General features: G+C 43.1%; 1 protein-coding gene across 1 annotated transcript in view; it reads left to right on the top strand.

Annotated features, from left to right (window-relative positions):
- The window catches only part of LNPEP (leucyl and cystinyl aminopeptidase), a 90,462-nt gene that overhangs the window by 64,232 nt on the left and 10,400 nt on the right, over positions 1 to 15,830 (top strand). The window contains exons 10-13 of the mRNA XM_006019696.3: positions 23 to 183; positions 2,479 to 2,570; positions 5,613 to 5,796; positions 13,833 to 13,989. Of these exons, the coding sequence (XP_006019758.1) occupies positions 23 to 183; positions 2,479 to 2,570; positions 5,613 to 5,796; positions 13,833 to 13,989 (594 nt within the window). The remainder of the gene's footprint in view (positions 1 to 22; positions 184 to 2,478; positions 2,571 to 5,612; positions 5,797 to 13,832; positions 13,990 to 15,830) is intronic.

Genomic DNA, 15,830 nt, shown 5'->3' with positions numbered 1-15,830 from the left:
CAGGAATGTTTGTTTTTTACAGATTACCAATGGAACACTAGATGTAAAAGCAATGATGAAAACCTGGATTCTGCAGAAAGGACTTCCACTAGTGACTGTTAAAAGAAAAGGAAAGACCATTCATGTGGAACAGGAGAGATTTTTACGAAGTACGGGATCGGAGAATCAGACTTCATCTGCAAGGTTATTCCACACACACACACCCCATTGTAGCTTACCTTTTACAGTCATGTAATTTAACTGTTGGGAAAGTTCATATTCCTCTTGGACAAAGTCCAGTAATTCCTCTGATGGCAGATAGCTGTAAGGAGAGTGAGTCACAGCAAAGCACACAATGTTTGTTATATACCTTGAACAATGATTGGCAATTCCTGCCTGTTTCTTGCTCTGTAATCAGGGTAAATATTTACAAAACAGACAGCTTTGTAAATGTGGAAATGAAATATAGGTTGTTGACAGGCATTTACTTGTAGTGGTATCAAGTGCTGAGGCACAAAAATATATTGGAGTGTACATGTGTTCCAGGACCCTGGGTGGAGAGCTATAATGTCTCCTCAAAAGTGAATTATTTAGCCAAGAGGGCAATAGGGTCTGTTTCATGGGTTCCCCCCACCCCTAAGGAAGCCGAGTAACTACCAGCCTGTCCTCTCCTCTGCTGGGGAAGGGGGCAGGCTGTCGCTGATCAGTTGGAAGCTGCTGAAAAATAGCACCTACCAAAGATAGTCACCCTGCTGGAGGGGCAGCAGGGGCAAGGAGAACCCGTGCTTGGGATCTTGTAGAGGCAGCAGGGATCCTTTACCCCACCCCTTCCCCAACCCACCTGACCCCTGCCCTTTAAGATGGGGTAGGGAGTGGAGACTGTGGAATGCTGGGAGTCCTAGAACTCCTGTAGCACCACGTGTAACCCTATAGGCATCACATGTAATGCTACAAAATTGAAATGTTCCTTTTCAAAAGGAGTAGTATCTTTTCCATCATGATAGTGCTACAAACAGATTGAATGTAGTGCTGCAAATGTTAATGCCTGTCCATGGCTATCAAGAGCTCCAGAATCTTAAAATTTGCTTTTGTATGATGAACTGCAGTAAGCACTAGAGTAACGCTCAGGATTTGGTTGTTCTTGTTTTGGTTTTTTGTTGGGTTTTTTTTTGGTCTGTATAAAAGTAGTTCTTCCAAGAAGTTCCATTTATCACGTCTTCTGACTCAAGTAATTGGGTACAAAAAGGGCGGGTGCATGAGGACTGAGGCAGGAACTGGTTTGGAGGAATTCTTCAAGGATCCCAGGTGTTAAAGGATTTTGGAGAAGTTCCAGAAGAGGAAGTGATTTGTTACTAGACTAAGACTTCAGGTTGAGTGCTGACACAGGGCAATATAGAAAGCAGAAAACAAAGCTCTCCATTTACCCATGAATTCACATTAATATGATACCTTGTTTAGGTGTATTTTTCATCACAATAAAGGCTGAGAAGGCAGTAGCTCTTTTTTATAGGGTTGAAATACTGAAGTGAAGATAAAATAACTGAAAACCACAGAGCTCCTTTATTTGCAATGGTATTTTGGTACCATGAACTTTTACCTTATTATTTAACAAGGCAAAGACCTTCTCAAGCCTGACATGTAGAGCCAAATCCTAGGAGATGTTGTTTTTCCTTACTGATGTTGAAGTTTAAGGGGGTTTGGGGATGTTTGCATCTTGCAGACTTTGGCCTAAAATAAATTTGTCTCATGAGGACTTTCGTGCCCTGCCTGTTCCTGGTTATTTTGGAGGTAGAGCTGACATTAAAAAAAAGTTGAGGTATGACTCTTTATGTAAATTGTTCCTAAAAGCTTTTCAGGTAGTTGGAATATTTTGCATATGAACCCACTTCATCCCTCTCAGTAGTGTTACATCTAGTGACAATAAAAATTTCAGTGTTACATGGAAGATTAATGTATAATCTTCTAATTGTGAATTTTTTCCATAACTGATTAATTTTCACTGGCGAGATTTGAATCGCGACTCTTGTTCTTGAATTTTGCAAATAAATTCCATGCAAAACTGTGAAACAAGACAGAGGGGATGAAGGAGCAAAGGTCTTGTGATCAAAATACTAGGCTGGGAATGAAATGCTATAGGTTCCATTCCTGTCATTGTGACAGATTTTTGGTGTGGATTTGGCTAAATTACTTACTGTTACTAGTTGGCATGCTACAATGCAAAAAGAGAATAAGGATACATTTCTACTTTCCAAAGAAAATTTGAAGATAAAAATTCATTGATGTCTGCGAACCCCTCGAATCCTGAGGTGACTGGGAGCATAGAATAGATTCCTTTAACTTATGATGGATGGTGTTCAAATGCCAGTAACGTGTTAAAGCAGTGTTAAAAACGTAAATAACTGAGACCACCAAGAAATAGAAAATCTGATTACCTTCAATGCATCTTTCATTAATTTTGTATAGTATGGCTGTAAAATATATATTTTTTTTCTTTTACAGTTATCTGTGGCATATTCCTCTTACGTACATGACTAGCAACCGTGACCTCACTTTTCTTTTTCCTACTGTATATTTACTGAACCAAAAGTCAGGTAAGTGTTTTGGAGCCTCTTGTAAATTTATGTAGTGCACACAGGCTAACTTCCTTTTGTAAATTATCAGTCTTTTGTCTGCACACTCTTGAGTAGGTCTTGAAGTGAAGGGTGTACAGTACAGTGGCAAAGGAAATAACAGCTGTGGGTAAAAAATAACAGCATATCAGCAATATTTTTGTAAGTGGAGCAAATTAAACTTTTTATAAATGAATGAGGTTATAGTCAGCTATCAATTGGTAGTATCAAACATTGTTGCATTAAAATGTTAGTGCCTGTACTACAGAGTGTACCGGTGTATGGTAACCATTCCAGGAAAAGTTTTGCCTCTGCCATGACTGACACAAATGGCTGGGAGCAAAGCATACACCTAGATGTTTTTCCCCAGCCTGACAGGCTGTAGAGTGTTCTTTATAGAGTCAGTCCTGAGAAATTTAGCCACCTCACATAGCTGTGGGTGTGAGGAAACATTTTTCCCTTCTCGGGTATTATTTGTTTTATACCTTAAAATAATCCATTCTGGAACTTGAATTTAATTTGATCTTCTTTTTCCTGTGGTTGCTATTTTGAATCTCTTGAGACTAATCTGTACTATGTCATACAGTGGTAGTATTGTACCAGAAACATTTGGCTACCTTACCATTGACTTCATTGGCATCAAGGTATCTTCACTGACTTATTCTTTATGGGTTGAGGATCTAGCTCATTCTTCAAAATACTTTTAATCTTGCTCTCATTATTGGTCCATACTTCATTGATATGTTATGTGCAATATCTCTCCCACCTCTTATTATTTTGAAAGAAGCCTTCCAAAATTAAAGGTGAATGCTTAGTGCAAGTCTGAAACCTTTAGAGTTACCTTAAAATAGCATATGTACATCCCCATAAAATAATTTTTTCCAACTCTTAAAAGTATAGTAGCTTAATGAAGTAGGGGGGTTTTGTTTTGTTTTAACAATGGCGTTATCCAGTTCTACTGAGCTGTTTCTGGATCTTTGTCATTTGACATGATAGTTAAAAAGTTGATTGCTACCTGGCAAATTGAAAAACCAAGTTAATTTTATGCATCTGCACCTTGCTTCATCACAGTTATTAGTCAAGGACCATATTTACTCTAATCCAAGGCAGATTTTTTTCTCTCCATTTAACATGAGGTGATGGGGGTGGCAGCAGGCACCAGGAAGTGCATATACTATACTGTAATGGCTTTAATATTCTAAAAAGCACAATCCAAGTTTAACAAGGCACCCAGAATTTAAAATCGACACGTGGATGCACTGAGTCTGTACATTGCAGATCCATGCTATCTCTGTGCTGTGAAACTGTGCGTCATCCATGTTCTGTCTATATTTGCATGTTATAGAAGGTTTGTTTTTTGTTTGTTTGTTTGGGTTTTTTTGCTGAAGGGAGTTGTGGGTGAAATGGAGCCAGTAGATTACTATTACAATGATCGCTTTGTAACTGGGAGCTGTGGGGATTGTTATAGACCTGAAAAATGGGCCATAGTAATTCTATGGCCAGTGCTCATGGGTGAGGGCATTTTTTTCTTCTTAGCAGAACTCTCGGGTTGCAGCCCACTTGTTTAGTGTCAGAATCAGGCATTTCAGGCATTTAATAACATAAATTATCCTGGAAGTTTTTTTTTTTTAATCTTGTATCTAAAATGTATGCTATTTTTGTTTGGGAAATGGAGCATTAGCATGGTAACTTCATGTGTAATTTCTTGTGTTCCTCACTACTATTATACAGTAGAACATGTAAATTATTTTACAGTACAACATGTGCTTTACATGACCATGATTTAGTTATCATAATCTGAAACTATGTTTCTGAATCTATTTCTTTTAAACAGTTCTGATAAAGGTAGAAGGTATCTGGTTTGCCTTAATGTTCCTTTTACTGTAAGGGTGGTTCTTATCAGAAACGACTTGTGGAAGCTGTACAGTACTTCAGTAACAGCAGAGCCAGTGATCTCTCTAATAGTATCTGCAGCTGGATTAAAGGGCTATAACTCTGTTACTACCATATTTATGCAAAACCAAGGTGAATTTAGGTTTTTACCCCAATAATTTGATTCTATACATGGAAAATTAAAAATGTATTATACATTTCCGTGTATAGGTCTAATCTAATTATTGGAAGGCCATCTTAAATTAGTTGCTTTCCACTCCTCATTACTGTGGTGGGGGAGACGGTAGGGGGGTAGGATGGTTGCAGGGGATAGGGAGGCAGTAGAAGGGAAGATGGTGGGAGTGCAGTCAGTAGAGCGGGGATAAGGTAACCTGCCCCCTGCTGCCATGGTGTGCCCCCAGAGTTGGGAGCCCTATCAGCTTGTGAGGCTCCCAGCTGTGGGAGCATATGGTGCACCCCACACAGCTGGAAGCCCAGATCAGCTGACAGAGCTCCTAGCCATGGACCGCCTGGCTACACGTTCAGTTAATGGTGTGATTGGAATCAGCCACCAAGTTATTACATTTTTCTTGAAGAATAACTTTGTGGCTTATTCCTTGTTTTATGATGCCACTAATTACTTTAATGTGTGCCTGGGTTAAAACTTAAGATGTGATTAAATGGTTAATCACATCTTAAGTGTAATGTGTGACAGGGGTCTAGGTTTCAGAAGTTTGCATGTTGTAACTGAATCCATTCTTGACATTGTAGTGAAGAGGCTAAACTTGCCCTACATTACCTAATTGGTTATGTTCTTTGTTCAGATAATCTTCTGGGAGTGCCTGGGTATAATTAGTGGCAAATTGTGGCCCTATTAAGTCTAGCAGACAAAGTAGTGAAGGTGGGAGAAAAGTATAATTCTGACCTGAATATCACTTCTCTTACCAAGCAAATTCCCATGATACAACACACTGACTGTGTTTTTGCAGTTGGGAGGAGCATTGAGAGAATGGAAAGTTGGGAACTGAGAAGAGAATTGACTTCTTGGACAACCTGGATCCAGATCATTTACTGCTCTAGAGAGATGGAATTAGAAAACGGGTTTTGGAGAATATCAGTTTAACATAATATCTGTTTTTGTCTTTCAATTAGCTACAATTGAACTGTCGGAAGAGGTTGAATGGGTGAAGTTCAATGTGGACATGAGTGGCTACTACATAGTGCACTATGCTGAAGAGGACTGGCAGATTCTGATTGACCTGCTGCAAAGAGATCACACTGCTCTCAGGCCAAAAGACCGAGCCAATCTGATCAACAATATCTTCAGCCTTGCAGGGTAGTGCTTTGTACTAGGCAGCAGTTGATTTGATTTTTGGTTTTGTGGTGCTGGGGGGTTGCTTTTTTGTTTTAGGTTAGGTCAAGTCAAAGACTAATTATATTTAAGTACGTTGGAAAAAAATTCTTTAAAGATATATAAGTTCAACTGCCACTAATAACTCTTTATATATCTGTTTCACTGGAGTTTGAATGAAAACATGTCAGATATTGGTCTCCATTCATTTCATGCTGGTGTCTGTCCCTTTTGTATTGCAAAGGATACCAGTAGTTCCCTGGTTCTGAGGATAATATTTTCTTTCTTAGACATGTAGGACTAGAAGGGACATCAAGAGATCATCCAGTACAACCCTGTGCTCTGAGACCAAATCAATGCAAATTGGATATCTTAGATTGAATATCAGGAAAAACGTTGTTACTGTTAGAACAGTGAGGCAGTGGAATTAGACTGCCTAGGGAAGTTGTGGACCCTCCATCACTGGAGCTGTTCAAGCAGAGGTTAGACAGCCACTGGTTGGGGATGATCTAATCATAGCTGTGCCTATGTTCTACTGTGGGTATTTCCCATGCTTCTAGACTATGCTAGCTCATGCATGGGGCTGGGAGGGAATTCTGTTTCCTGTCAGCAGGGTTTTTTAAAGCCTTCCTCAGAGCACTGGGTGTTGGCTGTAGCCAAGGCTGGGAATTTTGACAGGGTTGTACGAGGGCTCCTGCTGGGACTGAAATGTGGAGGTTCCTGACAAGCATGTTTTGTCCTTCTGCTCAGGGTTGCACTGATTGCCATATTTGGGGAAGGAATTTTATCCCGTGGTCAGATTGGTACACACTGGGGGGGCGTTGTCTTCCCTTGAAATGGGGGGGGGGGGCGTGGCCCTCTTCCTTGGGTCTCTTGAGCATATCCTCTTCCTTCTCTTCTTTGGCAATCCTTCAGAGTCTAGGATGATTGTCTTCCATGACTGTCTTATCTGTGTGTCCAAAGATGGCTGATGAGGCCTATCCAGGATTGATAGACTCTACTGCAGCTCAAATATATGTTTCTAAGGGGTGGGTGGCACTGAATTCTTGATTTAGTCCCTGACACTGTTTCTGTTGCTCCTGCTTTTTCATTTCCTGTTGTTGTTGTTGTTGTCGTTGTGTGGTTTCAAAGTACTGAGATCCTTGCAGCAGACTCTTCCTTCATTTGGTGTGGTCCTGGGCAATAGTCTCCCACAAATTGACATCAGTGTTGCATTTTTTTTAAGTTGACCTTGATGACGTCCCTGAAGGACTTTTTCTAATCTCCTCTTGAGCATATACCTTGGCTGAACTGGGAGAATAAAACTTGCCTCAGGAGTCTGGAGTTGGACATTCGGATGACATGGCCAGCTCAATGAAGTTGATGTTGTATGATCTTCGCCTTAGTACTTGTGGTGTTTGTTTGCAGGAGGATGTTAACGTTGGTGCATCTGTCTTCCCAATGGATTTGGTGGATCTTCCACAGGCAGCATTGATAGCGCTTCTCTAACAACATTAGATATCTCCTGTATGTTGTCCATTTCTCAGTTCCATACAGCAAAGTAGAGATCATGACTGCTTGATAAACCATGAGCTTGGTTTTGCATCTGATGTTGCAATCTTTCAACACCTGTTTCTTCAAGCATCTAAAGGCTGCACTTACACATTTGAGGCGATGTTGGATTTCTCCATCTGTCATTCTTCTGCCAGAGATGGCTTCCAAGATACGGAAAATAGCATTCTCCAGAGTCACCATGGATCTGGATTACTGGAGCTAGGGACTGTTCATTAGGAGCTTGTTGGTGGAGGACCTTAGTCTTCTGAATGTTAAGCATAAGTCCCATTTTCTTGTATGCCTTGGTAAAGAGGTCAGTGATTGCCTGAAGGTCTGCTTCCAAGTGAGCACATGCTACAGCATCATCAGCATCCTGGAGCTCAATGTTTAAGGTCAGGGTGCTCTTGGTTTTGGCTCAGAGTCAGCTGAGGTTAAACCAGTTTATCATCCATTCAGTAGTTTAGCTCCACTCTGGCTGGAACCTTGTTGGCAGTCAGATGTAGCATCACAGTAAGGAATATTGAGAAGTGTTGGAGTGATGACTTGTGTGCCACCAGGGTGAAGCCCTGCGTGATAGAGCCATCTCCATATACAGTGAAGTTCTGGCAGCTACATATGGCGGCAGGGAGTGGGGAAGGCAGCTGGCTCCATTGCATGGGACTTCGCCCTGGTAGTGCGTGATTGCCAGCAGCTGCACATGCATCACTGGGAGCCCCTCCAGGAGCTGCACATGCACCACAGGGAGCTGGCCTGGCTGTGTTTCTTGCTGCCATGTGCAGCTCTGGGTAGAACTGTATGCTGCAGGGCAGCAGCGCCTGCATGAGCCATGAATGCCCTGGGCTCATCGCCTGCTGTTGCTGCCAGTGATGGGGGGTGGGTGGGGGGGAGTCTGCGTGAAAAAAGTCCCCACACTTCACACCCTCCTTTAACACCCCACAAACATCCACACTCTGCCCCAAAACACCCCCACACAAACACCCCTCACAACATACTCCACGCCCCCCACACACAGCCACACCCTATCACAAACCTGCACACACACCATACACACATAGCCACTGCCACCCCCCCCCCATAATATACAAGAGCAAGGCTTTGTTTTTTAATTATTATGCAGTCATCTTTATATACACAACACAAACACAAATCATGACAAAAATATTTTTTGTAATAAAATTAAAATACGTTATAGTAGATGTTTGACTTTTAATATATGGGGTTTTTTTCTGGTTCAAAGGTGGCAACCCCCCCCTCCCCAAAGGAGTACTTTTGGGGGCAAGAGAGGGACTTCCAGTGGCAAAGTCAGGGGTTAGAGGCAGGACTTCTGGTCCCAAGATGGTGACCAGGGGGCCAGGGTACCTGTCAAGGGGTGGGGCTACCCTTGCAGCCCTTGACAGCTCACCCAAACTCATTAAGCAGCTCTCCAGCCTAAATAATTGTCCATCCTTGCCCTAAACTCACACTGAGATTCTGGGAGGGCTCTTCAGCAAGTGGAAGGAGACAGTTCAGGAGGGTTCTTGCAATGATCTTTCCTGTGGTGGACAGCAAGGCAATCCCTCTTTAGTTTCCACTGTCGGACTGTCTTCTTTCTTGATAATCCAGTCATGGCATCCCTGAGGTTGTCTGGAATTTCCTCATCATTCGAGATCCTTAAGATGGAGGGCATGAAGCTGTGATGTGAGCTCCTCTCCCCCGTGCTTGAAGATTTCCATGGGGATTCCATCCTCTCTAGATGCCTTGTTGTTCTTCATCTGCTTGATGGCTTTCCTCACCTCATCAAGGGTTGATTCCGACATCATCTCTGACTTGCTGTTGTGGGATGGGGTTGAGAACACTTTCATCAACAACAGAATCTTGCTTGAGAAGGTTTTGAAAATACTCCTTCCAACAGGTACCAATGGTCCCTCTTTCCTTGATTAGGTCTCCTCTATTCTTAGGTCTCGAGGGGGTTGGTGCCTGAGTGTTTGGACCATAGATGGCTTTGGTGGTACTGAAGAAACCACACATATTGTAGATGTAAACAAGATGTTGAATCTCCTTAGTCTTGTCTTTCCACCATTTGTTCTTCTTATTGTAGGTCCTCTGGATCTCTGCCTTGGCTTATTAGAGATTCAGTTTCTTTTGCTTAGAGTTGGTGTCATTTTGCCAAGCACAAAAGGCCTTACACTTGCAGTTGATCAACTTTTGGATCTCCTGGGAATTTTCATTAAGCTAGTCTTGATGTTTGTTGGTAGAGAATCCAACTGTCTCTTCACAGGTGCTGATGACAGTGCCATTAAGGGCACCCCACATGCTGGTGACATTCTCCCATTGTTGTTGATTGGAATTCACCAGGTTTTCATTGAGGCACTTTTGCTTGGGTCCTTGAATACTTCTGTGTTGATCTTCTATTGGCTTTGCTTTTGCTGCAGCCATCGTTTGGGAGCCAGTTTGAATGACATAACTGAGTGGATGAGTCAGTGGTCAGTCCAGCAATCATCAGCTCATAACATAGCTTGGGTGATGTGGATGTCTTTGTAATCCTGGGTATGGACAATGACATAGTCAGTCAGGTGCGAATGCTTAAATCGTGGGTGTTGCCATGATGTCTTGTGCCTGTTTTTCTGGTGGAACAGGGTGTTGGTGATGGTGAGGCCATGTTCTGCGCATTTGGTCAAAAGGAGGATACCACTGGAGTTGACTTTTCCAACTCCTTCCTTGTCGATGGTTCCATTCCAGAGGTTAGAGTCCTTTCTGACTCTGGTGTTGAAATCACCGAGAAGAACAAGTCTGTCTCCCTCCGGAATGTTAGAAAGCACTTGGTCAAGGTTGGTGTAGAATTCTTCCTTCGTTTCATCGGCCACGTCAAGAGTTGGGACATGTACACTGATGACGCATATTGGCTCCCTGTCAGTTTAAGACAGAGTCATGAGGTGCCCATTAATTCTAATAGAGAACTCATTGACTTGGTTTATAAATTCATTCTCAATGGCAAAACCAATTCTGTGAAGTTGGGGTTCTCATTGCTGTTCACCCTTCCAAAAGAAGGTATAGCTGCTTCCATGTTCTTTGAGCTGCCCATCTCCTGCTCACCAGGTCTTGCTCAGTGCAGCTGCATTGATGTTGTGTCGCCTGAGTTCTCTGGCCATGATTGCAGTGCAGTGCAGTGCTCTGGGCTTTCACTATTAGAGTTGTCCATGGGGTCCTGATGTTCCACGTCCTGAAAATGACTGTGCGTCTTCTCTGGTACTTTCAACTGCAATAAAGGTGATCCCACTGGATGCGGTTATCCAGTCAGGAAGAAATACAGAACACTGTTTGAGATGAGCTAGGGCATCTTTTATAGTCCCCTCCCCATGTGGGGTGACCAGAGCAGATCCTGAAGAGGGCTGCTCAGTCAGTTACAGATGCCAAATCACATTCTTGTCTTTGTCCAAATGCCAGATGACTTCTTGTAACTGCCACTTTCATGCCAGTTTGTGACTAGGAACTTCCAGACCTCACAATCCTGCTCCCATCACCATTAGCTGGTTGTCAAAGGACTTGAGGAATGTGCTGGAAAAACTGTTTTCATGCCTGTGCATAACTTCTTTTATCGTGGAGAAACTGCTGCAGATCAGCTTCCACATGGCTTTTGATGGAACGGGATCTTGATTCAGTGGCAAGGAGACCAAGACAACTGGGGATCTCATTGCACTGCAGCCTTCATCTGCCTTTGCAACCGTTGAGATACTAACATCTTCTGCCTGATCCATTGTTGAGAACTTGTAGACCCATGGCAGGGGGCTGGATAGGCTTATTATGACAGCCTGTACTCACAATGTCACAGCACCATCAAAGGATATGTGTGGCTTTTCAGGAGGGAAAGCATTGCCATTTGCTGTCCTCGTCATATTCTGGTGGTGCTACCACTGTTTGGTCCGTGATTGCTTATTCGTCAGAGCTACCCTTGCTTATTTCACAGCTAACCTTCCCAGAAGTTCATTCCACTATCCACCACCTGTGGACATGCTGACTAGCAGTACAACTCTGCCCCACAGTCTTGAGCATATATTAACAACCTTTACAGCAGCTGCTGTGGTCCCCCTGCTGTACCTGTAGCAGGTTAGGGTGTTACTCTTGTGTATTGTCAGGCTTGACTGTAGTTTTGCAAAGAGGGTATACAAATCCACTGTCTAGGGTAGTTTGTATAGGGATGATCCTGCTTTAAGCAGGGGGGTGGATTAGATGACCTGTGGAGGTCCCTTCCAAGCCCACTTCTCTATGATTCTATGAATTTGTCTACCATATTTTTTAAAACATCCAGTGAGAGAGAATCCATAACCTCCCAACCTAGCCTTACTTTGTATTCCTATTATGGAATGTGAAGTACTTGCCGCATGGGAGAGTTCTTTGCCTCCATCTTTTTGAGCAGGGACCAGGGCATCCCCCCCACTGGGATCCCCGACAGACCCAAGGGAGATGCTGCCAGGCCCAGGGTCAGTGAGAACCTAGTCAGGGAACTTCTGGTGGATCTAGATGTGTTCAAATCAGCAAGTCCTGACTATCTCCACCCCAGAGTGCTGAGGAAATTAGCAAAGGTCATTGTGGGACCCCTGGCACAGCTTTATGAGCACTCATGGTGCTCTGGAGAGGTGCCGGAGGACTGGAAGAGGGCCAATGTGGTCCCCATTTTCAAGAAAGGGAGGAAGGAGGACCCAGGAAACTACAGGCCTGTTAGTCTTACCTCGGTCCTGGGGAAACTCTTTGAGAAAACTTTCCAGGAGCACATCTGCAAGGGGCCAGCAGGGGAGATCATGCTTAGGTGCAACAAACATGGGTTCATTTGAGGCAGGTCCTGTCAGACCAACTTGGTGGCCTTCTATGACCAGGTCACAAAAGCCTTGGATGCAGGTGTCGCAGTGGATGTAGCCTTTGTGGACTTTAGGAAGGCCTTCGACACTGTCTCTCACCCCATTCTCATTAAGAAATTAGGTGACGGTGGCGTCTATGCCTACACAATCAGATGGGTCACAAATTGGCTGGAGGGCCGCACCCAGAGAGTGGTGGTGGATGAGCCTTTTTTGACCTGGAGGGATGTGGGCAGTGGGATCTCCCAGGGCTCGGTCCTTGGGCCTGCACTGTTCAACATCTTCATCAGCGACTTGGACGAGGGGGTTAAAAGCACCTTGTTCAGATTCGCGGATGACACTAAGATGTGGGGAGAAGTGGTCACGCTGGAGGAGAGGGACAGGATGCAACTAGATCTAGACAGGTTACAGGGGTGGGCGGATGAGAACAGGATAGGATTCAATACTGACAAGTGCAAGGTGCTGCACCTAGGGAGGAAGAACCAGAAGCTGGGGAACTCCCTTCTAGTCAGCACAGAGGCAGAAAAGGATCTTGGAGTCATTATTGATTCCAAAATGAACATGGGCCAGCAGTGTGGGGACGCGGTCAGGAAGGCTAACCGCACCTTGTCATGCATCCACAGATGCATCACGAGCAGGTCCAAGGAGGTGATCCTCCCCCTCTGTGCGACACCAGTCAGGCCACAGTTGGAGTACTGTGTCCAGTTCTGGGCGCCGCACTTCAGGAGGGATGTGGACAACATCGAGAGGGTCCAGAGGAGGGCCCACTTGCATGATCAGGGGGCAGCAAGGCAGGCCCTATGATCAGAGGCTACAGGACCTGAACTTGTTCAGCCTCCACAAGAGAAGGCTGAGAGGGGATCTGGTGGCCATCTACAAACTGGCCAAGGGGGACCAGCAGGCTATGGGGGGAGTCCCTGTTCCCCCGAGCACTACTGGGAGTAATGAGGAACAATGGCCATAAGTTGACCGAGAGGAGATTCAGGTTAGATATCAGGAGGCACTACTTCACAGTCAGGGTGGCTAGGATCTGGAACCAACTTCCAAGGGAAATGGTGGTGGCTTCTACTCTGGGGGTCTTCAAAAAGAGGCTAGATAATCACCTAGCCAGGGTTGTTTGACCCCAGCATTCTTTCCTGCCCATGGCAGGGGGTCGGACTTGATGATCTGCTCAGGTCCCTTCCGACCCTACAGACTATGAAACTATGAGAAATAAATTAGTTACCTCACATGTTAACGTTTTAATGTCTCGCGCTCTCTCTCTCTCTCTGTTGGCATCAAAGCTAGATTAAGTTGTATTGTTCTGGGTGGTCTTTCTGTCAGCTGCTTCCTTGATCAGAGTAATTCTGTTTAATAAAAATGTTTTCAGTTGTTGCCATGCTGCATCTTTTATTTTGTTTCTGTCCACTAGTTGAAGACGTGTTTTTTACCACTGTTATCATATTTAAAATGACAAGAGCACTAAAACTTGTCTATAAAATGTAAAAACTATTTATATTTTATCTTTCACTTCTTCAGCTTACAATGTATCTCTCTTGTAATTTAATCAGGGATATTGTAGGATATTTTTGAAAGGTATATGCCAGCTGTCTAATTTCACCAGTGAGTCTTTGTTTCTGATTCCATTTTTATTCCTTTTGTGTTTATTGATCTTTTAAGCCTAGGAAAGGTGTCTCTGACAAAAGCCTTTGACCTGATTGATTACCTAACAAAAGAGGACAGCACAGCACCAATCTCTCAAGCTTTGTTCCAACTGAATCTCATCTACAACCTTGTAGAAAAAAGGGAAATGCAGGAACTTGCAGGAAGAGTAGTGGTAAGTCTCCCTGTTTTTTAAAACAATGTTTGCAATAGTAAGGGTATATGCAAGTCACTATTAGATTATTTTCTGGGATACTAAAGAAGGAATATTCAATTCTAATTGATGTGGACTTAAGGCTAATTTGTTTGCTTTAAGTAATACCGAAGAACAGTGGGATTCTTAACTATGGGACTTATTATTCTGTGTTTGCACAGTTCTTCGCACGATGAGATCTGAGTCAATGATAATGGCTGCCAGGCACCACCATAATACAAATGACAAGCCAAAATATTTTCTAAATATTATGAATACCCTTGGTTATAATCTTGACATTTTACTGCAGAAAGGGGAGAAAATGTCTGTTTTTACTATTTCAGAAGTCCCTGAAGCTGGCTGAGAGATTCTAAATCCTGACAGTTTCATTTATTTGTAGCAGAACAACCAGCTCTCAATGCAAATTTTAATGTGTTAGCCCTCATTCATTATTCACACCAACTTTCATTATTCACATGCTTACTTTCCATTGAGCAATTTAAGCATTGAGTACTTTAAGCAGGTATGGACCTGTAAACAAAACAACAGACCATTGAAAGGTGTTCATTCTCAAAGCTGCCCTGTGGATAGTATCTTTATTTTTCAGAAGACATTTTTCCATGGCCTTACGTAGCTTTGCTTCCAGTCATAAGTCTGAGAATAGCATTTATTGTCTTATACTGCAAAGCAACAGAGGAGCATGAAAACCCTAGCCAGATAGTAAAAATTAGTTCCTTGGTAAATGTCTGTTTTACTTCAATTTTCAACTGCTTTTGGTAAATGTTGAATTAAAGAAATATTAAGAAAGAAGTAATAGCCCACTGTTACATGCCTTACTTGCTGGTAAAGGTACAAGATATAATGTGTGATCCACATAGTTGTGCCTCCTGCCATACCGCATGTATGGCAGGAGATGTGACTGTGAAATTGCACATTCCCAAGGGTTTCACAGATCCCAAGGCTGAGAGATCATGGAAGCTGTGAACTTCTAGCGAGGGTTTCATATACCCCCAGAACTGGAAGACCACAGCAGCTATGATATCCCAGTCCCAGAGGCTCCACACACCCCTGGGGCTGGGAGATCATAGCTGTGCCCTGCGGCTGCTGAAACCCAGATCAAGTTGTGTCCTCAGCTGCTGGGACTGAGAGTCCCCTTAGCTGTGGGATTCCCAGCCCCAGCTGGGCATGGTGCACTTCTGCGTCTGGGAGCCTTGTCAGCTGACAGGGCTCCCAGCCATGGGGGAAGACCCTCCTATACCTGCAAATTGAAGCAACCAGCTATAAAGTTAGTACACATTTTCAAGGTCTAACATTATAGCTGGTTGGAGTTTTTTATGGCATAAGTACTTTTCATATGTAGCTGGTCTCAAGGTAATTGCTCAGTTAACTAGTTAATTGCAATACCTGTAACATTTAGAGGGACCCTAACCATTTTGCTATTTAGTATTTATTCAAAGGATTTACAAACAGTACCTTATTATTACTAACTGCATAGATAAAGAGATATGTAAAATGGTATTAGATCAGCATCTACCTGGAAACTTACTAGTCCAAAACTAAAATGATACAAGCTAGTTTTAAATCAAATGAAGGTTGTCTACACAAGCATTTATATTGTTTTAATTAAATAATTTTAAAATAACCTTGAGCTAATCTGTGGCACTCAGTGCCTAGACCAGTCTTAATAATTAGATGCTCAGAAGCTGACTTGCAGCACCTTTGAATAAATCTAAGCTGACTGTATAAAGTTACTCATGTATATTTGTGAGCAGTAGCTGTACCCTCTCATTACTTGCTCATCTCGTATATAAATTCTTCTCTGG

The sequence above is a fragment of the Alligator sinensis genome, unplaced genomic scaffold (genome assembly GCF_000455745.1).
Source record: "Alligator sinensis unplaced genomic scaffold, ASM45574v1 scaffold223_1, whole genome shotgun sequence".
Lineage (NCBI taxonomy): Eukaryota > Metazoa > Chordata > Crocodylia > Alligatoridae > Alligator > Alligator sinensis.
This window is presented reverse-complemented; position numbering and strand designations above follow the sequence as displayed.